Genomic DNA, 25981 nt, shown 5'->3' with positions numbered 1-25981 from the left:
TCTAATCCCTCGTTTCTTGGCTCCCAGCCTTTCTGATCAGCTGTCTTCTGAGGTACTCTCAACTTTCCTATGATTCTGAACTTCCATGCTTCTGCTGGCTTCCTGCCAGATCTTTCCGGGGGGGCCTTCTGAGGGCATTGTTCCATTGTGAATCAACTCTCCCACACCCCCCAGCCTCCTCACAGAATGAGAACACTCCCTTCTCTGCAGCTCTCTCGGGACCATGGCCTTCCCCTGGCTTCCCTGTGCTGCCTGCAAGTAATGCAGAAACCCTTTCTCCTTTGGAGTTCCAGCCGCTCATGCAAATACCCTCCTGGTTTCTCCTTTTGCCACCATCCTCTTGGTTGTCACCCCTGATAGACTTACCTGGTTCCTAGTCTTCTCTCCCAGCTCTGCAATCTCTGTATCCATATGACTGACTTTATATGTCTGAGGTAAGTCGTGCAATTGCCTGGGGGTGGTTAAAGGGACTAGTTAATTGTGGCAGGAGTGGAAAATAAGGGACAGTTCATAAAAGAGCTGAGCTGTGATCAGGACCTTAAACAATGAATAGGATTTCAACAGGTGCTCTTCCAGGCAGAGAGAATCACTCAAGGAAAGGCACGGAGATATGAACATGTTCATGTGTTTACTTGCCTGAACGCTTGGAAATAGTGGTGGGAAAGAAAGAGGGAGCCCAGATGGGATATGACGTGATTATATTTACTGAAAATTAAGGAATGATCCTAAGGAGGGTTCAGGGTGGAGAATGCAAAAGGAGAAACAGATTTGAAAAGGAGACAAGGGAGAAGTACTTTGAAAACTTTTCAGAGGTGGGATGATATTATAAATGACAAGACTGAAACTTTGTTGGGTTGATTATAAAGGAAGGAGAGTAATTAAAGCAGTGTAAGCAAATTAATACTAAGACTCCAGAAGCAGAGAGAATGGGAAATGGAAGAAGCAGTGTGAGGAATTGCAGAGCATACTGATTATGGGGTGGGACAGGGAGCGGAGTGGAGAAACCAGGGAAGACACCTGCTGCTTAGGAGACAGGAGAGTTTGAGGCCCTGCCTGGTGAGAGGAGAGCTGAAGGATGCTGGGAGAAAAGAGATGCATTCTAGATATGAATCAAATTAGTTGGCCTTTTAATTACCTTATGCAGAAAGAGTAAGGTAACTTTATTTCATCATGGTAAAAATGACTTAAATTATGTAAGCTTAAGCTATTTCTCAAACTGTTTTAGAGAATACTACAACTCAGAGATGTTAATAAGGTTCCAGGGAAATAGAGAGAGTCCTATGATCAAGTAAGTTTGGGAAGCAGTGTGTTCTATATGATTCACAGAGTCTGTGTTCATGTAGTAAAGCCTCAGAAATGCACACGAGAAACCAGTTTGACATTGCTTAACCCAGCTTTTTCAAAATGTATGTGTTCACTGATTCAGGAAGCATGTGGTAAGCAGATCCTTTGATAGTATGTTTTTGGCACTGTGCTAGGTTCTATAGTAGAGAATAAAATCAGCCAGTGTCCTTGCCGTTGTGAGATTACAGTCTGGTATCATCTGACAGGTTCTGAGAAACAGTTTGGGGAGCCTTGACTTCAGGTGTTTAGAGATTCCTGTTTTTGCTCTGGGATGGATTGGAGTGATTGCCTGCCTGCCTGCCTCCGTGTCTCTGTCTCCAGTGTTTCCATGTTGCACCCGCACCTTCACCTCTGAGAAGCATGTTTTCTGCACCTCCTGCCTTTGGCATGGACAGAGCTGATGACAAGGTAACTTTCCAGTCTGGGAAGTTGGTGACTTGCCCAAGGTCACGCAGCTGGTTAGGGGCAGAACCAGAGCCAGAACTCAGCTCATTTGGTTCTAGGCCTTGTGCATATTCCATTTTGGTGAGAAGGCACAATTTGAAATGCCTGAATATTAAAAGAAATATTTGGTAGAGTCAACAGTTTGAGTATGATACTATAGATCATGCCAGTATAATCAATATTAACAGGGTTGACTTAAGTATCACCACCACCACCATTGTCATTATTCATGTTGAGGGATTACTATGAGACATGCTAAGCACTTCATATGTATTTTTTAATTTAAATTTTATGACTCTTTGAAGAAGGAAGTATTACCTCATCTGAAAGAGGAGGAGGCAAGCTCAGAGATGTGAGTGGTGTGTCTGTGTTTACACAGCTAGGAAGGGGCCGAGCAGAGCTTCCATTGTTGGCTGTTTCCAGAGACCAGGCTCTTGACTTCATTTTATAATAGAAACATTTCCTCTGCTTCTAGACTTCCCTCTCCAAATTTGTCTCTCATTTCTCCTTTGCCATTTCAATTTGCCTAACTCCTTCTCCTTTGTAAAAACCTGGTCTCAGAAAGGATCTGATCATTCATTTATTTCAGGGGTCCCCAGGCTGCAAGCCAGTAGTGCTCTGTGGCCTGGTTAGAGCCGGCTGCACAGCAGGTGGTGAGCAGCAGGCTAGTGAGCAAAGCTTCACTTGTATTACCACCTGAGCTCTGCCTACTGTGGAAAAATTGTCTTCCACGAAATCGGTCCTTGGTGCCAGAAAGGTTGGGGGCCTCTGACTTACTCTGTGAGTCAGGTATCATTCATCAAATATTTAATACATATCTTGCTATGGGAAGAAATTGTTTTGGGAGCTGAGGGTGCATATACAGACAAGGTTCGTGCTTATGTGGAATTCATAATCAGTGGAAAGAGCATGTGATAGAAAAAAAATCAAGAAAAATGCCATGTGGGGATAAATATCATGCAAAGAATTAAAATAGGGATCTGAGAGTGACCGGTTGGCTACTTTATTTATCTGTTTTAATTAAATTTATTGGGGTGACATTGTTTAATAAAATTATATAGGTTTCAAGTGTACGTTTCTATGATACATGATCTGTACGTTGCACTGTGTGCTCACCACCCAAAGTCAAATCTTCCGTCATCACCTGACTTTGGCCCCCTTTACCTTTTACTGCCGCCCTGCCCCGCTCCCACTGGTAACCACAGTACTGTTGTCTGTGTCTGTGAGGTTTTGTTTGTTGTTTTTCTTTCTTATTCATTTGTTGCTTTCAGTTTTATATCCTGCATATGAAGAGTATCACAAATGTGCAGTATTTCATCTTTTCTTCTGGCCGAGTACTATTCCGCTGTGTATATGTACCACATCTTATCCAATCATCTATTGAAGGACAGATACTTCTGTTGTTTCCATGTCTTGACCACCATGGATAATGCTGCAGTAAGCATAGAGGTGCATGTATATTTGCGAATAAATGTTTTCAGATTTTTTGGGGTAGATGCACAGAAGAGGGGTTGCTGGGTCATATGGTAAATCTATTCTTAATTTTTTTGAAGAGCCTCCATGCTGTTTTCCACAGTGGCTGTACCAGTTTACACTCCCACCAGCAGTGAAATGAGGGTTCCTTTTTCTCTACACCAGTTGTCTATTTAGATTGGGTAGTCAATGGAAGGCCTTTTTGCAAAAGTGGTAGTTAAGCCGAAATTTGAGTTATAAGAAGGTGTGGTTAGAGAGAGAGCTAGAAAGACCAGGTGAAATAATGACTTTCTGGGTAGAGGAAACATTGTGTGCAGTGACCCCACCATGCCATGAATTTGCTGTGTTTGAAGAACAGGGAGAAAGCTGGTGTGCTTGAGTCAGAGGGGCCAATGTGAGAGTGGTACTAGATGTGTTTGGACGAGTAGGTGGCATCCTAAGTTACGAAGAATGGGTTTTAGTTTAAGGCAGTGAAACCATTGGAGGGTTTAAGCAAGACTTAGGACATGAAATGATTTATGTTTTTATAAGTTTGTGTGGATTGATGAATGAGGAAAGGATTATAAGAAGTTAAGGAGCCCTGGCTGGTATGGCTCAGTGTATTGAGTGTTGGCCTGTGAACCAAAGGGTCGCTGGTTCGATTCCCAGTCAGGGCACATGCCTGGATTGTGGGTCAGGCCCCCAGTAGGGGGCGCACAAGAGACAACCACACATTGATGTTCTCTCTCTCTCTTTCTCTCTCCCTTCCCCTTTCTCTAAAAATAAATAAATAAAATCTTCAAAAAAAATAAGGAGAGAAATAGTGAGACTTATTAGGAGGATATTGGAATAGTCCTGACAAGGAATGATGGTGGCTGGTGGCTGTATCTGTTACCTGCCCCAATAATGCCAAGTAACAAACATCTCCATAAACTCAGTGGCATACAGAGATAAGGATTTATTTTTGCTTGTGAGTTGAAGGGATGTCTGGGGAGTTCTGCCAATCTGGGCCAGGCTCAGCTGATTGTGACTGACCTTGCCAGTGTGTCTATAATCAACTGTAGGCTCTGTAATGTTGCCTGGGTTCTCTGATGTGGTTCGGGGGCCAGCTGGCTGTTGATTGTCTAGGATGGCCTTAGCTGAGATGGCTAAGGCAACTCTGCTGTCCTCTGTAGTTATGTTATATCCCCTTTTTAGACTAGCTCGGTCATATTCTCATGCTGATCACAAAGAAGTAAGAGAGGAAGTAGAAACAGGCAAGAGATTTTTAAGCCTTAGCTTGTGTCAAGTCTGCTAATGTCCCATTGGTTGAGGCAAGTTACACGGTACACCCACTGTTAGTGTGGGAGGGTGTCGCTGAAAGGCAGGAATAAAGAGGTGTGAAAAGCAGGGAGGTGTGAAAAATCAGGGCCACTCGTGCAATCAAACAATTGTGCTAGTGAGAACAGAATGAAGTAGATACTTGAATATTAAGGTTTAGAATATTTTGAAGGCACAGTCGGAAGAATGTGTTGATGGGTTAAATTTGAGGTATGAAAGAGAGGAATGAATCAAAGACAACTCAAAATTTTGGCTGAGCATGCAGAGAAGTGGTGAAACCATTTAGTCAGGTGGCAAAGAATAGGTAAAGAGCAAGTTTTAGAGGAGTGTCTAGAGTTCTGTTTTAGCCTTCTTATGTTTGAGATACCTCTTAGACATTCAAATGGAGATGCTAGGTTTGCAATTGGATATATAAATCTGAGGTTCTTGGGGACAGGGCTGAAGATGTAGATTTCTTCATCTACATTCTACCTGTGGGTGGTATTTCAAGCCATGGAAGTGGATGAGGTCATCCCTGGGAAGAATGTATAAATGAAGAAGCAAAGCAAGGCCAGGATGGAGCTCTTGGACACACCAGTGTCTAGAAGTAAAGCAGGAAAATAGAAACCAGCAGAGGGGACTAAGAAGATAATATACAGCCTCTAAGATGGGAGAAAAATCCAGGAAGCTTTGGTGTCACAGAGAGTCAAGAAAAGTTAAGCATTTCAAAGAGAATGGCCAGTTGTGTTAAACACTATGGGAGGTCGAGTAAGGTAAGAACTGAGGGGTGATCACTGGGTTTGGCCACAAGGAGATTCTTGGTGACCTTGACAAATACAGGAGCTAGAAGCCCATCTGGCATGGTTAGAGGAAAACACTGTTGAGAAGTAGAGACCGCAACCTTAATCCCATTTTTCAAGAACTTGTGCTATAAAGGAAACCAAAGGGACGTGGCATTTGGAGGTGAATGTGGGTCAAGGGGATGGGAATGAAAATGATGCTGCTGTGCCAAAGGGGGTGATCTAGTAGAGAGGGATCAGGCACTTTGAAGAGAGGGGGAAAGGGCAGGCCAGAAATGTTTGAGATGGCAAGAGAGGGTGGGATTGAGAATTAAAAGTAGACTAGTCTGTATATTACCTACTTCAGAGGTAGTTGCATTCTATATTTTATTTCTAATTTTGGAATGAAAGTGTATATCCACTATTAGAATAGTTTCAGCCATCAGCCAGGGTTGGGGCACACAGGAGTTCTGTTGTCACACTGGGCAGGTTGAGTGCCACTGTAGTAGGCTCACTCAGCTACTGTTGGGGAGCAGATACCTCTGGGGAAGTATTCTGCTCTGCGGGTGGTGCTTAGTGTTTCTTACGGTGATGCTGAAACTGGTAAATTCAGTTTCTTAGATTTTGATATGGAGAGCAAGTTGGGCAGGTCCTGAGCAACTTACTCTAGGGGAGTATACTCTAAGGGAGTATGAATTAATGTGCCAATTCCTTGCCCAGGTTACACCAGTATCACCCGATGTTGTGATCAGTGTAAAGCACCTATTGCACCCAGCAATGCAGATAAATCCATTTTTGTATCGACTAGCAGATGTTAGGATGATTGGCTAATATCGTTCAGTGGATCCTAGAGAAGCCATGCGTTCAGATGAGTGATAGAAATTTTGCTTTTTATACTGTGTCAGCCAGTGTAACTTCCATTTTAAAGTGGAGTGTAAAGCAAATATATTAAATACACGGTAATTTAAAGGGGATTTTGTGTAAGTCCAGGTGTACATTTGGTGGTATTTAAGTAACTATATTTATCAACCCTCTGGGGTGTGTGTTCTGTATAGTGGGTAAGAATGGCAGGTGAAAAAATGCAGTGCCCTGTCTAAGAGTGTCTTGACAGCCTTGGAAGATTTTTTGTTCAATTGCTTTGAATTTGCTTTGCTATTTTATTCCTTTCAAATATGTGTCTATTTGTGCAATTCATGTTGTGAACTGAGAATCCCATTTGTGGCAGAGAGAGAGAGACAGACAGACAGACAGACAAGAGTCAGTCTCCAGTGGGGCCTGTGTCCCCTGTGGAATGTTCAAGGTGAATTTTGACCAGATTCAGTTTTTGCCTTCTGAGCGGATGTGAGAACCAATCCTCACATACACTTTGGTTCCACTCCAGCTTTTCTGCCTTTTGTTTTCTAGTTTCTCCTTTTGCTTTTAATTCTCATCTGTATACTTTTGACATGTTATGCATGTATTGTTTCTTAAATTTCTTTTATTGAAATAAATTTAGGTAACATCAATGTCACCATTTGAACTGTTTTAAAGAGTACAACCTGGTAGTTTTTAGTGTGTTTACAGTGTTGTGCAGCCGTCACCACTGTCTAATGCCAGAGGACTTTTGTCACTCCAAAGAAGAAACCCCACTACCCGCAACTGCCTTTTCATTCCATCCAAACAGTTGGACTGAAAATGGTGAAAAGATGGATGAGCGGAGAACAGAAAACATTCAAGTGAAAAAGGAGGTAGACAGGAATTAGAGATGAATGAAATGAGAATGGGATGGTGAAGAATGATGCAGTATAGATGAGTTTTTAGTTTGATACAGTCCCATTCATCTAGTTTTGCCTTTACTTCCCTTGCCTCTGAGGTCAAATTCATAAAATCTTCTCCTAAGACCAAGGTCCATAAGTTTAGCACCTATGTTTTCTTCTATGTAATTTATTGTTTCAGATCTTATATTTGGGTCTTCAATTCATTTTGAATTAATTTTTTTACATGGGGACAAACTGTAGTCTGGTTTCATTCTTTTGAATGTGACTTTCCAATTTTTCCAGCACCATTTATCGAGGAAGCTTTCTTTTCTCCATTGTATGTTTTGGGTTCCTTTATCAAAAATTATTTGCCCATATATATGTGGTTTTATTTCTAAACTCTCAGTTCCATTCTATTGGTCTATGCATCTGTTGTCCTGCCAATACCATTCTGTTTTGATTATTGTTGCTCTGTAGTAGTGAATATAATTTGAAGTTAGGGAGTGTGATATTTCTGGCTTTACTCTTTTTTCTCAGGATTGCTTTGGCTATTTGGGGTCTTTTGTGGTTCTGTACAAATCTAATGTTTTTTTGTTCTGTGTCTTTGAAAATGTCACTGGAATTTTGATGAGGATTGCATTAAATCTGTAACTTGCTTTGGGTAATATGGACATTTTAACTATGTTGCTTCTTTCAATCCACAAACACAGAATATCTTCCCATTCCATTGTGTCTTTTTCAATCTCTTTTAATAATGCTTTGTAGTTTTCAGTATGTAGGTCTTTCACATCCTTTGCTAAATTCATTCCCAGGTATTTTATTCCTTTTGTTCCAATTGCAAAAAGAATTGGGTTTCCCCACCATTTTTTCCTGAAATTTCATTATTAGTATATAGGAAAACAGTGGATTTTTGTACATTGATTTTTTTATCCTGCAACTTTACTGTATTTGTTTATTGTTTTTAATAGTTTTTTTTGGTGGAGTCTTTAAGGTTTTCTATATAAAGAATCACGTCATCTGCAAACTGACACTTTTACTTCTTCATTCCCAATTTGGATGCCTTTTATTTCTTTTTCTTGCCTGATTACTCTGGCTAGAGAATCCACCAACAAAACAGAAACACATCCAACCTAATGGTAGAAGATATTTGCAAACAACAGTTCCAATAAGAGGTTAATATCCAAAATATATAAAGAACTCATATAACTCAACACCAAAAAAACAAACAATCCAATTAAAAATTAGAGAATGGACAGGACTTGAATACACACTTCTCCTAAGAAGACATACAAATGGCCAGCAAATATATGAAAAGATGCTCAGCTTCACTTGCTATTAGGGAAATGCAGATCAAAACCACAATGAGATGCCCCCTCACACCTGTCAGAACGGCCACGGTCAACAAGACAAGCAGGAACGAGTGCTGGAGAGGCTGTGGAGAGAAAGGAACCCTCGTTCACAGCTGGTGGGAATGTGAACTGCCACAGGCACTGTGGAAGACAGTTATGGCAGCTCCTCAAAACATTAAAAATAGAGTTACCATATGACCCAGCAATCCCTTTTCTGGGTATCTACCCCCCCCCAAAATTGAAAACACTTATTCTCAAAGGTAGATGCACCCCTATTTTCATTGCAGCATTATTCACGGCGGCCAAGACATAGAAACAAGCAAAGCATCCTTAGATGATTGGATGAAGAAGATGTGGTACTTATACAATGGAATACTGCTCAGTCATAAGAAAAGATGAAATACTGTCATTTGTGACAACAGGGATGGACCTTCAGACTGTCATGGTTATTGAAATAAGTCAGTCAGAAAAAGCTAAGAACCACATGATTTCACTCATATGTGGGATATAAAATGAAACTCACAGATACAGACAACAGTGTGGTGGTTCCCAGAGGGAAAGGGAGGGGGAGGTAGTAAAGGGTATGTATCGGGGCCAAATATAAGGTGATGACGGAAGATGATCTGACTTGGAGTGGTGGGCACACGATGCAACATACAGATCATGTATGATGGAAATGTACCCTTGAAACCTATACAATACTATTAACCCTGTCACCCTAATGAACTCAATTCAAAGAAACCTTTATATAAAAATATATAAACCTAAAAAATTATATAGTATATGTACTGGTTATCTATTGCTTTGTGACAAACCACCCGCAACTTAAAGGCACACAACAACAACCACTGTTTTCTCACACCCATGGAATCAGGTGAGATAAAAGTTAAGAATTGGATAGTACAAGGTGTCTGCCCCACACTGTCTGTGCCCTTATCTTAGAAATCTTGATAGCTGGGAGTGACTCAGACCACTGGGGCTGGAATCACCTGAAAGTTTTCTCCCTTATATGTCTAGCTCCTAGGCTGGGTGATTTGAAGGCTGGGCTCAGCTGGGATTCTCTGCTAGAACACCTATGTGTGGCTTCTCCACTCGGTGGGAGCTTCTCTCGCTGTGGTAGCTGGGTTCCGAGAGGGGCTGTTGAAAGAGTGAGCATCCGAAAGAACTAGGCAGGAGCTCCTTGGCCTTCTCTGACCTAGGCTCAGGGGTCACGTAGCATCCCTTCTGCCATACCGTATTAGTCACAGGTGTCAAAAGCCCACTCAGATTCAAGGATTCAGATGTGGATCCTGTCTCTAATAGAGGAGTGTTAAAGAATTTGCATGTATTTTTAAAAAACAGAGCATAGCTATTATAAATGGGTCAGACAAGGACAATGATGGGTAGAGCAAAGAATAGGAAAGTACATTATCAATTTACCTCATTAGAGATAGGACATATGGAAAAGGCCACTGGATGTTTTCCAAACAGTAGTTAGATCGTGGGTTATAGCCATGATGCTTTTTGAATGTAGTTCATAATTTTTGTTATAAGCGACATGTGAGAATGTTTTCTGTGGAATTAGTATTTTTATCAGTTTTTTTCCCCGTCTTAGAGATCAGGCATATAACAGATGGCATTCAGTTTGGGAAATTCTTCAGTGACTGAGCTCCAGAAGCCTTAGAAGTAAGGGTAACTGTCTCTGGTCAAATTTGCCTCCTTGTTTTAGTATGCACCGTCAGTTCAGGTGTGATGGTTACCTTTGGTCCTGTTTTTGATGAGTTCTTTATTAAGAGACTGCAGTTTGAATATATTGTACTTTACCTGACTGCCCCCTTGGCTTTGGTGCTTTGTTGATCTGTGCAGAATTTTCCTTTTATCATGCTGTAAACTTGAAAAGGACACTTCTTCCGTGAAATTTGAACAGGAGAAAGGACATGGAATAAAGGGAACAGAGGAGTTACAAAAAGAACAAATGTCCCATAGGCTGTAGTTTTATTTTTGGTTGCTAGAGACACATATTTCTGTTGGCCCAAGAAGAGATAGTATCACAAGACATTATTGTGTGGCTCCGTTGACTCGAGGAATCGTTGGGAGAGCTCTCATGATGGGCCAGGTAGGGTGGTAATGACATCTTGAGGAAGACATTATTGTAAAGGAGAGCTCACCCACCTTTTTTCTTACTTTTACTTGTCTGCTTTGGTTCTCTTATTCCCCCTCCCTCCCTCGTCTTTGTCCTTTCTCCTTTTTCCATTCTCTTTCTCACTAGTTCCAAAGTGGTGGATGACAAGGACGTGGAAAACCATTTAAGGGAAAACCCTTGAACATATTTTAAAACTTTTTATTATGGAAAATTTCAAGCAGAAAGAATAATCGGATAGTATAATGAACCCCTGTATCCATCACTCAGCTTCAATAGTTATCAACTCAAGAACAATAACATTTTGTCTCTACACCCACATACCCCTTAACCCCTTACCAGCTTGCAAATCAAATCACAAACATTATTTTATCCCTAAATTTTTCAGTATGTAGCTCTAAAAAGTAAGAACCCTTAAAAACACATCACAATACCATTATCACACCCCCAAAACTCAAGAACAACCAAACACTATCTTAATATCATCAATTGTAATACAATCAAACAAATCTTACCCCAAAACCTTAATGTCATCAATATGCAGGTAGTACTCAGGTTGCTACAGTGTCTCATGCATATCAACTAGTTGAGATGTCTCGTAAGATGTTTTTTAAAGATTTTATTTATTTATTTTTAGACAGGGGAAGGAGAAGGAGAGGGAGAGAAACATCAATGTATGGTTGCCTCTCATGCATCCCTTACTGGAGATCTGGCCTACAACCCAGGCATGTGCCCTGAGTGGGAATTGAACCGGTGACCCTTAGTTTGCAGGCCGGCACTCAGTTCACTGAGCCACCCCAGCTAGAGCAAGACTTTTAAAATACCTTGAATTCTCCTCAGTCTCTCTTTTTAGCCTTGAACTGTTTTGGTAAAAAGCTTTCTTATTCTGTAAAATGTTGAATGCAGTAATGATGTGGATTTTTTATTCCTATGACAAAAAAATATGTTGACATAGACAAATGTTTCTCACTAAAAACAATTTACATCACTGCAGCCAAGGAACACATACTGGTATTTGATTATTTTATGTATAATTTCAAAATTACTTTATTTTCATGTTTTCTTCTAGTAAAAGTGCGGAAAATTACTTTACTCACTTGAGGTACTTGCTATTCATGTCTGGTTTTTACTGGTTATTGTTTCCCTTTGAAATAGCATGAAGCAGAAAAAGAAATATTTGTTTTATATATGAAATTCTCACACCTGTGGAGAATTAATGCCAGAATATTGTCACTTAAAGTGAATCCACTTAAATTTCATAGTAAGTAGTAAAAGAAAAGAAAAAGCCCAGGATGATTCAGATTTTATCCTGAAAAACAAAGTGAAAATATTTTTATTTTAGCTCATGTATGGCACCATTTAGATTATACTTGCTAACTCTTAGAATAAAGAGTGAATCAAGTGTTAATTGTTTAATTGAGATAATTTTTCTGTTGGAAATGCATGATACAATTTTATTTCCTTCACTTCATTTAAATTTGTCAGCGCAGTCTAAAGAGGAACATTTTTCAAAAGCATTAGAAAGCTTTATCAGTTTCTGCAAGGGTGTGTCTATTAGGTAGAATAAAGGTTAAACCACTATAACAAAAGCCATTCTATGGCTCTTATTTCAAAAATAAGATGAAAGTGTGTTTCTTTCTTACAGTGCTGGTTATAGTATATGGTTTCTTACAGCTGTGTAGGCTGACAGGGCAGCTCTGCCCCACGGAGTCATTGGAGGCCCAGGTTCCCATTCCACTTTATTTCTCCTCCTCTCCCTCGGGTGATGCCTGGAACACATAAGGAAAGTGTGTACGTTCCAGCTGGTGGGAAGGTGGAAAATGCTGTAAATTCCGGGAAAGTCACTTGTCTTTAAGTTGAAGATGATCTAGATATCATTTCTGCATGTATCCCTTTGACTTGTTAAGAAAAGAAACAACAGTTCAAAATGGAGTCACTTTTGTTAAGCCACGCCACCAAACCAAAACTTAATAACTAGCCTAGCTGCAGTTTCAGACTCTCCCAGGAGTGGAGTTGCCGATAGACACTTGTGAGATAATCTCCCTGATAAGACCTCTCCTTCCCCTTATGAACAGCTGTCCTTGCCTGAAACCATCCATTCTTTGAATTTCTTAGTCCTACACTTTTTTTCAAGGGGCAGGGGAGACTCAAAAACTTTTTATTTTGTACAACCCATTGGAGTGCCCTTCTGGTTGCTAGGTGGGTTGCTGCCCAATTCACGAATCACTTAATAAAGTTAATTACATCTTCAAATATACTCAATTGAATTTTGTCTGGGAGGAAGTGGTGGGGTACAGTGGGGGTATGTGTGTAAGAGGGAGAGGGCAGAAAAGGGAGCAAAAAGCCCTTTACCCCAGTGTTATCTTAATATTTTAATTGTCAATCATCCTGTATTCTGTTTTGACACTTTTGTTGTGTTATTTTGTTTTTTTACTAGCGAACTAACTGCAAGATTCTCATTTCCCAGTGGTGCTGAGTGTACTTGAGCAATTCCCCAGTATCACTCTCATTTACATCTTGAAAATCTTCATCCTTTGAATATTTGCTATTTCATTTCACCTGCGTTGTTGACTGTCGCATCTCTCATTCAGGGAGAGAGAATGACCCACAAAGCAGGACCTAGTAATGGGAAAGGGGCCTTTGCGGTCAGTTGATTAATGAACGTTTTTAGGTTATGATAACTTTTGCTTCTCTCTAGAACCACTTAACTATGAATCTCCTGTATAGTAAGTATATTTGTTGATTCTTGGAAATATTGCACATGGTTTCTTTTCTAAAACTTTTTCCTCCGTGTATTACCCTTTGAAACTCTTATTTCTTCCTTTTTAAAAATGGTGAGGTCCCCAACCTAAATTGTAGCCAGAGACCACAGAGGGGACCTCTGCTGGGAGACCCACACCTGTGTTAAAGAGCACCTGTTGTATCTGTGTGTATACCTATGCTACACGGACAGTAAGAAACATCTCTTCTTGGTGCGGCACCGCTCAGCCTGTTTCCAGGTTCGCTTGCCCCCTAGCCCAGTCACCTACCATGTGGGACTGGGCCGGGGCCCAGGGGCGATTACCAGGGGAGATAGGTCAGCCGGCCTCCGTATCTTTGGTCTTTTGTTCTGAGATGTCTTATCTTCTCTTTAGGTGTCATCAGTACTGAATGATGTTTTATTAGATATCTTTTTTAAAATATTTTTTTTTGTTTTTCAGTTACTGTTGACATACAATATTATTTAGTTTCAGGTGTGCAACATAGTGATTAGACATTGATATAATTTACAGAGTGATCACCCCAATAAATCTAGTACCAATTTGATACCATATGTAGTTGTCACAGTAATATTGACTATATTCCCTATGCTGTACTTTATAGCCCTGTGACTGTTTTTATAACTGGCAGTTTGCACATGTTAATTCTTTCCCCTTTTTTACCCATGCGCCCAACCCCTGTCTCGCAACCATCAATATGTTCTTCGTATCTATGAGTTTGTATCTATTTTGTCTGTTCATTTGTTTTTTAGATTCTATATATAAGGGAAGTCATATGGTATTTGTTTTTAACTGTCTAATTAATTTCACTTAACATAATTCCCTTTATGTCCATCTGTGCTGTCTCACATGGCAATAATTTCCTTTTCATACAATATTCCATTGTATGTATATATACCACATCTTTTTTTATCCATTTGCCTATCGATGGACAGATAGATACTAGGTATCTTGATTTTTGGATTCCTAACCAGTCCAGCTTCAATAGGTCAACAGACAAGCACTCAAAGCTTTGTAGCCTACTGCAGTTAGTTAACACTTTCAAGCTAGTTAACGCTTTTAAGAACATACAGATTATCACTGGGTGCCTTTGTTTAATAGATAAGAAAGGCTACAGTGTTTCTTTCTACTGAGCGCTAAAATGTTACCCGGTTCTGGAATAGCTTCCCCTCATGATCTTAAGTAGGAACCTAAATGTACCCTTTATTCTGATAGAAGTGAGCCCAGCATTTTTTTCTTTTGCTTGCATTTCTGCCAGTTAATTTCACTTTTACAAAAGGAACTTGAGCTGAAGCTGAGAGTAATACATTGCAGTAGAGCGCATGGTTAGCTTTGTTCTTATACAATAGCTACCCATTTTAGGAGCTTTTGAACTGAAATATAATCTACCGATATTGTTGGCAGGTGCACAGAATTTAATTTCTTACATAACTGTGAGTCTGATATTATTTCATGCTAGATTTCTTAAAATTGCAAACACACTAACTTTGTCATAAACCTGTGATGAGATGTGTAATAGGCAATGCATTCTGATGTATCAAGAGAAGTCCTGAAACCAAGGGCTTTAACTAAACTGTTGTTAATCTTAGGGCATTACCAAGTGTTGGATTGAATTATGTAATATTGCTGATTTTGGGTATTGGCAATTTCATATGGTCCAACCTAATGTGATGAGAATTTTAATATTAAGTCACTCTGCTCTGTCCTGTAAGGAGCTTATCTTTCCCCCTACCCTGATAACTAGGCTGTTCATTTCTTATTCACTGTACCCCTGACCAAGCTATATTATTTGGGAACTCACAATCACTTTCGTTTTTAACTTACGACTATCTTTCCTAGTTAGCACCTTTGTTCCCTTGATTAAAAATATTATGAAAAGTTGTATAGACTAGAATGAACAGCCCTAGTAGCTGTCCTTGCATGATGAAGAAGGCTCTAAGATCTTTTGGTTAAAATTGCCAGACTGTGAAATTGAGAACCACTAGTCTGGTACTCCGATTTGCAACACTGGACAGAGAATGTAACTTCTTGGTGGTTTGGGTTTCTCATGGGCGAGACAGTGATTTCCCATTATTAGTTCAAAGACTAACGTGTTAAGTTTTCCAAAAGTTTAAAAAATTTCGGTCTACAGGGCAGTGTTCCAACCCACTGAGCCATACTGACCAGGGCTTTTTTTTTTTTAAGAACCACATATAAAAGTTATATTGTATGTATTTGTCTTTCTCTGTCTGACTTATTTCATGTAGTATAAGGCCCTTGAGGTCTATCAGTATTGTTGCAAATGGCAAGATTTGCTTTTTTTTGTGGCTGAATACTATTGCATTGTGTATATATGCTATATCTTCTTTATCCATTCATCCATTGATAGACCCTTCAGTAGTTTTCATATCTTGGCTATTATAAACAAAGCTGCAGTGAACATGGGGGGGCATGTGTCTTTTCGAGTTAGTGTTTTTGTTTTCTTTGGATAGATACCCAGAAGTGGAATTGCTGGATCATGTGGTAGTTCTGGTTTTAATTTTTTTGAGGAACCTCCATACCGTTTTCCACAGTGGCTGTACCAATTTACTTTCCCACCAACCAATTTACTTTCCCAGTGCACAAAGGTCCCCTTTTCCCACCTTCTTCCCCCCACTTATTATTTCTTGTCTTTTTGATAATAGCCATTGTAACAGGTGTGAGGTGATGTCTCATTGTGGTTTGGTTTTGCATTTCCCTGATGATTAGTGATGTTGAGCACCTTTCCATATGCCTGTTGGCCATCTGTATGTGTTCTTTAGAAAAATAGTCAGGTCTTCTGTCCATTTTTATTTAGTTTATTTTGCTATTGAGTTGTATGAGTTCTTTATATATTTTGATATTAATCAACAACTTGCATATCACATATGTGATTTGCAAATTTTGTCTTCTATTCAGTAGGTTGCCTCTTCATTTTGTGGCTGGTTTCCTTCCCTGTACAGAAGCTTTTTAGTTTGATTTACTCATACTTATTAATTTTTGCTTTTGTTGTCTTCGCTTTTGTTGTCCTAACAAATCATCACTAAAACCTATGTCAAGGAGCTTACTGTCAATGTTTTCTTTTAAGAGTTTTATGATTTCAGGTTTTGCATTCAAGCCTTTAGTTCATTTTGAGTTAGTTTTTATGTATGGTGTAAAATAGTGGTCCAATTGTACTTCATTTGCACATGGCTGTCCAGGTTTGCCACCATCATTCATTGAAGAGGCTGTCCTTTCCCCACGGTATCTTCTTGGCTCCTTTGTCATGGACTGATTGACCGTGTATCCACGAGTTTATTTCTGCATTCTATATTCTGTTCCATAATGCAGCTGCTTTCCTGCCAATACTGTTCTATTTTGGTTACTGTCGCTTTGTAACATAGTTTGAAATTATGGAGCGTGATGCCTTTGGTTTTGTTCTTTTTCAAGTTTCCTTTGACAGTTTGGGTCTTTGTGGTTTCATACAAATTTTAGGGTTGTTTCTTAATGTTTCCCAACTTTTAACAACTAGCAGCTATGGTAAAGAGAAGAGTGTTCTTGTGTTGAACTCCAATGAGATACAGAAAAAGGCAGTACGTTGTAGCTTTGAATTTTATTTAAAGTAGATATTTGTAATTGAGAGTTGGTTCCTTTGTGCTTTTTATTTCTGAATGGGTCAGCTATTTGTAGAGTGGAGAATCATGGGGGAAATTCAGCTGGAGTACTCTGAAATTTTGTTTTAACTTCGTTTTCTAATTTGGAACATCAAATATATTATTTCCTTCATTCAGAGAGAACCGTCTCCCTTTAGTTTTTGGTCCTGAGCGTTTTTTTTCTTTTTTTGGTACTGAGAGGTTGGTGTGCCTCTGAGTGTTGCCTTGGAAGCCATCAATTCTGTTGTAATCCAGAGATTGAATCCAAGGGTTTCCTGAAGGCAACCTGTCATGCTTTTTCCTTGAATTCTCCATTCTCTTCTATTAGAGAGGCCGTGAAGTGGGGTGGCTAATGGTGCAGGCTCTGTGGTTATTCTGCCTGTATTGAAACCTGGCTCCTGTTCTTACTCTGTGGCTTATAAATATAGTAGTGATAGTACCGATTTGAGAAGGTTTGTTGAGAGTTACATGATTTGCTCCATCTAAAGTGCTTAGTGCTTAGCACAGTACCACCATTAAGCAAAAATGGTAAAAGCTTGATTATGGTAATCATAGTTTTTATTATGTTTTCTCTCTCTATAGTCATTCTGCAGGGATACTCCCTGGTTCTCCAATGGTTGTTAATTCCTCTAGATTTCATTGGTTTTATCAAAAGGCCATTGGATTGGCCTTTCAGGATAATGATATTTACTTTTAGAGAGACCTACTTTTAGCCCCCTCCTCTACTTTGGTCCACTTTTTAAAGTATTTGGCATGTATGTGTTTCATAGTTTTTAGTTTGAGGTCGAAGGCCATCTTTTGCTCATTGGAAGGTGGAATTATTTTCCTCTGGTTTTTAAGTTTTATTGTTTTCATAGACTTTTATGGAAGGAGAGGAGAGAACATATACCTTTTCACTGCTATCTTCCAATAATTTTTTGATTCTCAGAGGCATTTTTATTTTTAAAAACCATGTAGTACCATCACTCTCTATGTAACCTGCTTATGTTGCCACTTCTTGGCTTTTCAGTCTTAGGTCTGCTCTGTTGACTTCCTTCTGGTACTGTGGAGGACTGGCCCTCTCACAGTGTCCACAGTGTCCTCTCCCGCCCACACACAGTCGCATTTCCCGCACTCACCCCCCATGTGTTTATGTCTGCAGTAAGATTATTATTTATTGTTATCTTATTATGTTGTTCTAGATGCATGCCGTTGTACTGTGTAGAATACTGTGATTAGTTTTCCTTTTCAGCACAATTTTTTGTTTTCCCTGGAGTTAATTGATATGTTAAATTTTTTTAAGTTGGCAAAGTTTTATTAATTTATTGTAAATCTTCTCCCAATGCCTTTAGATTCATCTCCTGAAAAATTCTTTCCAAGAACCTTCTAACTTGGCCTGATTCGGCCTTGTCACTCTCCTAGCCTGCTGGAGATTTTCCTTCACCGTCATCCTGGAGATTCTCTTTACCTTTCTTTTGTGCTGGAACCTTGGTTTCCTGGAGTCCCTGTATTTTGTGGCTTACTTCTTTATTTTGGTGGAGTACATCCTCAAGTGGCTTTTTGAGAAGGGTGAATAGGAGATACAAATTTTAAAGCCTGACATATTTGGAAAAATGTCTTTATTCTTTTGTCACTGCATTGATAGTTTGGCTGAGTATAGAATTTGGGGTTAGAAATCATTTTCCTTTGGGTTTTTTCTCCATTATTTTGTAGCTTTCAGTGTTGCCTTTGATGATTGCCTTTCTGAATTTCAGTCTTTTCGGTGAAACCTACTTTTGAGCTTGCCAAATCACCTGCCCCTGATGTTGGGACCTTTTGTCCCTAGAACTGCAGGTAAACCACCCCTCTGTTATCCTCCTGGGCCTTCCACAAGTCTGCCTTCCACTTGGTAACAATGGTATGAGTCACTGGACTGGGAACTGCAGTTTTGCATGTGGCCTGTTTCCAGGGCATAGCTTGCTTTTCCCTTACAATGCATTCTAGCAAGTCATCATTTTCACCATGCATTGAAGACATGTTGAACAAAGATGAAACAATAATTTTCAAAAAAGTGGTATGTACAAGTCAGCAGTTTCTCAGGAAAAAAATAATGAGAGGACCAAATTTTTAATTTAGAATAAGGAAGACCAACATGGATGCAAAAGGACAAAAGTACTTTTCTGACTTATCTTAGGATGGTTAATGGGTTAGTTGGTCCATTGTCCATCTCCACTGTGAATGGTATAAAGAGGTAGCGTAGGAGCCCAGCCTCATTCTTTAAGTTAGTGACTCTCAGATCTATCTGCACATTAAATTATGATGCCCTCAGCCTCACCCCAGACCAACTATATATGAATATGTGGGTGTGGATTCTGGACATCTGCATTACAAAAAAACCCCTTGCCCTGACCTTGTGGCTCAACTGGTTAGGTGCTGTCCCGCAAAGTAAAATGTTGCCAGTTTGATTCCTGATCAGGGCACATGTCTAAGTTGTGGGCTTGGTTCTCAGTGAGGGTGCGTGTGAGAGGCAACCAATCCATATTTCTCTCTCACATCAGTGTTCCCCCCTCTCTTTCTCCCTCCCTTTCCCGCTTTCTAAAATAAATAAATAAATAAATAAATAAACTCAATCTCCTAAGGTAATTCCAATGTGTACTTAAGGTTGAGAACAACTTCTTTAGGGGCTTAAAATCTAGGTGAAAGTTAAAGGATGAACATTAATTGCTATAAAATTGAAAGATTATGATGAGATCTGTGATCACAAGTACATGAATTGGAAGGTTTTTGATTAGTTGGAGTCATCAGGAAAGGCCTCATCAAGGAGGTAAGTTTTGAGCTAGTGGAGTTTTTGTAGTGAGTGAGGGGACTTCCTAGGCCAGGGATCAAATTCCAAGTATTTTGACTGGGTGTGGAGTATCTGGGGAATAGTGGAAGATTCGATGTTTGGTTGCAGCCAGATTCTACACAATCTCGAGTGTCAGACTAAGGAGGTTTGACTTTTCTGCAGGGTGTAGGGACTCTTTCAGGAGGCATTGAGGATTTCTGATGAACTGGCATGATGAAAGTGGTGTCTTTGAAGAATGATGCAATGGGAACAAGGGGTGTGTAGTTTGAACACATGAGGCAAGAGCCTGGGGAAAGGAAGACCAGTTGGAAAGCTACTCTTATGGTCCAGACTGGAATTCTCTGAGCTAGGAAAAGAGCAGTGATATTAAGAAAGGAATGTAAACATTTGTATAATGTTTTAAAAAATAACCAAGTTCTTTTCCATGTCTCATTAAACCTCACAATAGCTTTGTGGTATTTACTTCCATATTTCTAAAAGGAGGAACTGGTATATAGAGGTTAAAGTGCTATGAAGTTACCATGTGGAACATGGAAGTGCCTGACTGGATGATGGCAGCTCAGCGCTGGGAGCTGCAGGGGTGCCTCTCAGGTGTCAGGTTGGGTGTGAAGGTGGTGAGTTCCTCAGTGGCAAATTCAGTGCCAAGTCCCTGGCTGTGGTCTCAGGTAACCCCCTGTGTTCTTTATGTGACTTCCGTTGCATTTATAGTTAGATATAAAATGGCTTCTTATAAAGGTGTGGGGAAGGAAGGGAAGAAATGACTGTCATCAATTCAATTGGTCTCAAATAAGAATCTTCAGGTCTTTTCTGAGTATCTTTGGGTTTTCAGATAATTAAATTTTGTTGAATATGACAAGGCTTAGTATAGGTGTGGATAGTCTGGGTATGGGGCTCCAAATATGGACTGAGTAGATTAGTAATATCTGGGTTTCATTTTCTCATATGGTTGAGAAGAGAACTGAGGAGTGTGGTAGTGTAGACATCAGAGAACGTCCTCGTGGCTCTCGTGACTGGGATGTTTGATGAAGATCACATTCTTCTCAGGGCTGTAGATTGAATCACATCCACCACTGTAGTAACTTACTCTCATTTTTCCATGTGTAATGCACACTTTTTTTGCCTAAATTGTTGAGGGAAAAATAAGGATGCACATTATACGTGAGTAGCACTAATTCTGTATTTATATAAATGATTTTTTAAAAGAGATTTTATTTATTTATTTTTAGACAGAGGGAAAGGAAGGGAGAAAGAGAGGGAGAGAAACATCAATGTGTGGTTGCCTCTTGTGCGCCCCTCACTGGGGAACCTGGCCCACAACCCAGGCATGTGCCATGACTAGAAATCGAACCCATGACCCTTTGCTTCCTAGGCCTATGCTCAATCCACTGAGCTGCACCAGCCAGGGCTATAAGTGTTTCTATTTCCTTTATGCTTATGATGGGTTAAAAGTGTAACTCTAGAAAGCAATGATGATATCTGTATACAAAATAATACCCTGGAATATGATAATCAGTTTGGTTTATAAATAAATAAAAATTGAATTAAAAAATTAAAATTAAAGTTTTTTTCCCATGAAAGGTTGGGCCAAAAATGTGGGCATGCATTATACATGGCAAAATACAGTATTTTGTTCACATATTTACTGTGTTGGTGTGCTTGTCCATTTTGTGTACCAAGATTCTGAGGCAATTTAAATACCAGCTTCAAGCAGCCATGAATGTGATGAGAGGTGCTTTTCCATTTGTTGTATTTGCTTCCTTGCGATCAAACAGCAGAAGAGTGTGCCAGAGGGCTGAGGAATGCTGGGGAGGTATAAAGGAGTAAGTCATCATCATGGCAAACCTTGATCAGATTTTCCTGTAAAATGCTAAGGTGTGGGTGAACAGAATGAGAGTGTGGATGGAGAGGAGGTTGAGATTTTGTGCCTTGGGCGTTCTCAATCCAGGTGCATTGGGTAACATTCATTGGCTCCTGCTGGGGTGAGGATCAAGTCTGCTTTGGTCATGTGAAATGACAGCATCCTTGGGAAACTGAAACGTCACACACTATTTCATCTGTTTATTTTCTCACTTTAGAATACTGGGACCTTCAATGGCAGGAGACGGAGTGATCAGAAGACCGAGATGAATTTTAACACTATTCTAGAAGAGATTCTTATTAAAAGGTCACAGCAGAAAAAGAAGACATCACCCTTAAACTACAAAGAGAGACTTTTTGTGCTGACGAAGTCCATGTTAACCTACTATGAGGGCCGAGCAGAGGTAGGAGACAATCAGAGTTTCCTTTGCTGCTTTCTGTGTTGATAGCACTTTCTAATCCTGTTCTCCACCCCCAGTCCTATGGAATAAGCTTTAGGTTAAGGAAGTTAATAATGAAGCTAGAGTAATAATATGTTATCATTTGGATTTGAAAGGTAAAGTTTAGGATATGGATTGAAATTATTCGTAAGTCCATTAATTATGAGTTTAGTGTATATGGGTATACATTTTATATCAGCCTACTAAATTAATCTGTTAGTGAAATCAAATTTGATCATTATGGACTTTATGTGCATGGCTCTTTCCCATAAATTACAGGGTATGACACAAATAATGTCTCTTTTTATTATGAAATATTTTATTGTAAAATCATAAGCATGTAATTCTGTAACATAACAATATCACACTCAAGTATACCACGTGACATTTTAGGTGAAATGTTCAAATTAAAACTATAAATTATTACACTCATATTATTACCCTACCAACCACATTCAAGCAGGCATTACTTCTGCCGGACCCTATGTATCAAAGTCTTCCTGAACACGTAGGAACTGTCCTGTATCAGTTAATCATACAGTGAGGCAGACATCTATCCTCCCCTGTTTCCCTGGCCCCAGGCTTCTTCAGTATGATGGCAATATGTGTTCATTGAAACCCTTCCTGTTAAGTACAGTTTATTGTGCTTTTGGAAGCATGCTGAGAAGTCCTGTTCTGGATGATGAGAAATTCAGTCAAGCCATATGTTCCAAGGCTGCTATTGGAAAACCTGTGTTTCAGTTTCTGCTCTCGGCCATTCTTTGGTTTACCCTCCTTGTTCTTATTGCTTTCTATTAGCTCATGTTTCTGCATATTCTAGTGAACTGGTGATTGATCTTCCCGGCAATTTATGTTGCTTGATCTTACTCATAATAACACCGAGCAGAAGGGGTTTCATAAGTGGTCTTGCTTTCTGGTCAGGGAACTAAAGGACAGGTGGGTCAGGCCATCTGATGTTGCAGTGGAGGCTCTGTGTGGCGTGGGGATGGAATCCAGGGGGGGAGCAGGGCTGGGGTTAATCAGGGAAAAGGCCTGTTCAATGATGGCGCGAAAACAAGGAGTGGAGCGATTTCTCTCTGTTGAGATGTCGAGTAACACATTTTCAAGTGGTAAGTAAATCTGCCACTATCGTTAGCTAAGAAATCAGGACCTTTTTATAATTGGACTTTGGTACTCCTAGTTTGGTTGATGTGTTGTTTCTAACACTGCTCCGGTATGGAAACTGACAAATATTTTCTAAGTCAAAGAGTAGGGAGACCAGTCATGTCAGGGAACTCGAAGGCCACCTCCAGGTTCAGTGATTTGCTAGAACTCATGGGACTCAGCGTACAGTTGTACTCACAGCTACAGTTTATTACAGTGAAAGGAGACAAAGGAAATCAGCAAAAGGAAACGGTAAATGGGGTGAGTCTGGAGGAAACCAGGCACAAGCTTGCAAGAGTCCTTTCTCAGTGGAGTCGCAAAGGGTGTGCATGATTCCTCCAGCATCGAATTGTGACAGTTGTGAAATGTCTACCAGGAAAGCTCATTTGAAACCCAGTGCCCAGGGTTTTGATCAGAGGCTGATCATGTAGGCACCCTCTGCCTAGCGTGTACCAAAATCCTAGACTCCAGAAAGGAAGCAGGTGTTCAGCTTAACCCATGTTGTTTGTACAAACAGTTTTAGGCTCAGTGAGCCCTTCTTATCGGTGCTAGGAATGGCAGTACCCTCCCAAAGTCCATGTTCAAGCCATAGGCCAACCTTGTAAGCAGGTCTTTGCCAAGATAGTAGTCTCATAGACCTGCTACTTTTAACTCTTTCTTTGGAAATCAGTGGTAATAATGATACAAATTTTCGAGCACCAAATGTATGCCAGGCACTGGGCTAACTACTTTACATGCATTATGTCCCCCCTCAGAACAATGCTAAATTGTCTTAATTAGTATCCCCATTTCACAAATGAGTGACATGAAGCTTAGAAAGGTTAACAGCTTGCACAAGGTCATTCACTGAATGAATTACATGGCTTATTTCTTCAAAGCCAACTTTGAAACCACTGTGATAGTCCAGAGGAAATTAGAAAAAAATCTATTAAGTCTTTCTAAATACAGATAGAGTTTTTTTTAAACCAAGAATTTTTTTATTACTTTCAGTTATGAATGTTTTTAATTGTCTTTGTGATAGAAGAAAATTAACACTTGACAGAGTTTTTGGGCTGCCTCTGCCACCGTCAGCTTGGACACTCTAAAATGGTATTCTTCCATCTCTACATATAGTTTAGAAATTACTTTGATATACATTTTCTATCTTTATCCTTTGTCATCACTGTGTCCACCCCAGCACATATCCATCACCAGGTTCCATGAATTCTCTTTGTTATGACTGTGTGGTGGCTCCCAACCCCAGTCTTTTAGGTGGATCCCCGCTCTACCTGGTTCCACTCTTGAATCTTTATCTTTCATCTACAGGGTCTTCAGAGAGATACTGAAACCTGCAGCGTTGTATCTTCTCTGGGATCAGTTAACTCTCCTTAGTGTGGAATGCAAAGTGCATGATGCAGTTTCCTTATCTGGTGCCTTGCTAATATTGTTCACTCTACTCGGAGGGATGTCCTTCTCTGCCTTCCTGCCAGGATCTATCTCTCCATCCACTATCTCTTTCAGCTGCCAGAAATTTATTGAGTGCCTGGCAAACACTCATCTTTTTCAGACTTACCATATTTTTTGGGCTGTAAGATGCATCCCCCCCACCCACAATGTGGGAGGAATAGTGGTTATTAATGCTGCTGTTGATTTCTTTGTACATTTACATTGGTGAAATATGTTATTTATGTTACTAAATATTTCACCACATTTTTCGGTTCAAAACCTTTTTTCCTATTTTCCTCCTCTAAAATCTGGGTGCCTCTTATGGTCTGAAAAATATGGTAGCTCAGTCCCTACCTTTTCTGAAGCCTTTGCTATATCTTCCCCATGAAAAGTAGAATCCCCTGCCTGCTCCAGCACTCTGTGCCCTGTGCATACTTTCCTCACGGCACCTTGGTTGTCCGACTATATTTACATGTCTGTGTCCCCCATTGGACTTTAAGCTTTTTGAGGGCAGGGTTCATGGCTTATCCATCTTTTCATTTCTGAGGGCCCAGTGCAGAGTGGGTACTCAGTTGGATGGGAGGAGAGATGGGGAGACCGCAACCTTAGAAGCAGGCAGGGCAAGTTTATCCTAAACATAGATCAGGAACCATGACAACGCTGTCACACTGTGAATAAGCGGAAGAGTCAGAATTTGAACCTTGCTATTCTTTCTCCTAATTCAGTGCTTTTTCCATAATGCCACAGGTGCCTACCTTAACATTTTATTCCAGTTGTGCTGAAATCGAACATTCTTTGTAATGAGATGCTTGAAATTTTAATCTTTTACCTCGGTTAACTGACGGGATGGTTGAGGCAATTAGGTATAAGGATGATGTGACACGAATCTCTTAAACATCCTGGGCAAACTCTCATGTCTCTGTGGAGTCTTCTGGGTCACAAAAGGTTGTTTTCTTGACCACCCCTGGGAGCCTGGACTGTCAGTGACTGGGGACAAGAGCCTGTCAAGGTTCTGAGATGATGGGATGTTTCTCTCTTAGTTGGACCCTTAGATAGGGGGACTGCCCAGTGGGAAGCGTAGGTTCGCAGGCCACTGCTAGTCCCTACCTGAGGATTTGTGTCTTTCAGCCCTCCCTATGCTTCTGGAGAGTGGGCATGTGTGTGGGGGGAAAGGTTTCTTTACTCCAGGGCAGTTGGAAGCATTTGCATCATACTTTATACATTATCAGACAGTTCACTAGCTTGTAAAAAGCAATACAGCTCTCAATACTCAGTAGGTACAGTACAGCTGTTATTGTACAGGGGAATTTTTTGGCTCTGAAAATTCTCAGCTATATTATCCCATAAAAACTCACATTCTTATAGGCAGTTGAATTTTCTTGTTTCTGAAATAAGGTGGCATC

General features: G+C 40.1%; 1 protein-coding gene across 3 annotated transcripts in view; it reads left to right on the top strand.

Annotated features, from left to right (window-relative positions):
* Positions 1-25981, top strand: part of TEC (tec protein tyrosine kinase) — a 111428-nt gene that overhangs the window by 13198 nt on the left and 72249 nt on the right. For 2 of the 3 annotated variants that reach the window (XM_036020228.1, XM_028508059.2), the window contains exon 2: positions 21789-21974. In XM_036020228.1, coding sequence (XP_035876121.1) covers positions 21789-21974 — 186 coding nt within the window. Of the gene's footprint in view, positions 1-2446; positions 2453-21788; positions 21975-25981 lie in introns of all 3 variants that reach the window. The other variant, XM_036020231.1, reaches the window with a different exon arrangement.

The sequence above is a fragment of the Phyllostomus discolor genome, chromosome 1 (genome assembly GCF_004126475.2).
Source record: "Phyllostomus discolor isolate MPI-MPIP mPhyDis1 chromosome 1, mPhyDis1.pri.v3, whole genome shotgun sequence".
NCBI lineage: Eukaryota > Metazoa > Chordata > Mammalia > Chiroptera > Phyllostomidae > Phyllostomus > Phyllostomus discolor.
Note: the sequence above shows the minus strand (reverse complement) of the source record. Positions and strands in the feature narration are given on the sequence as shown.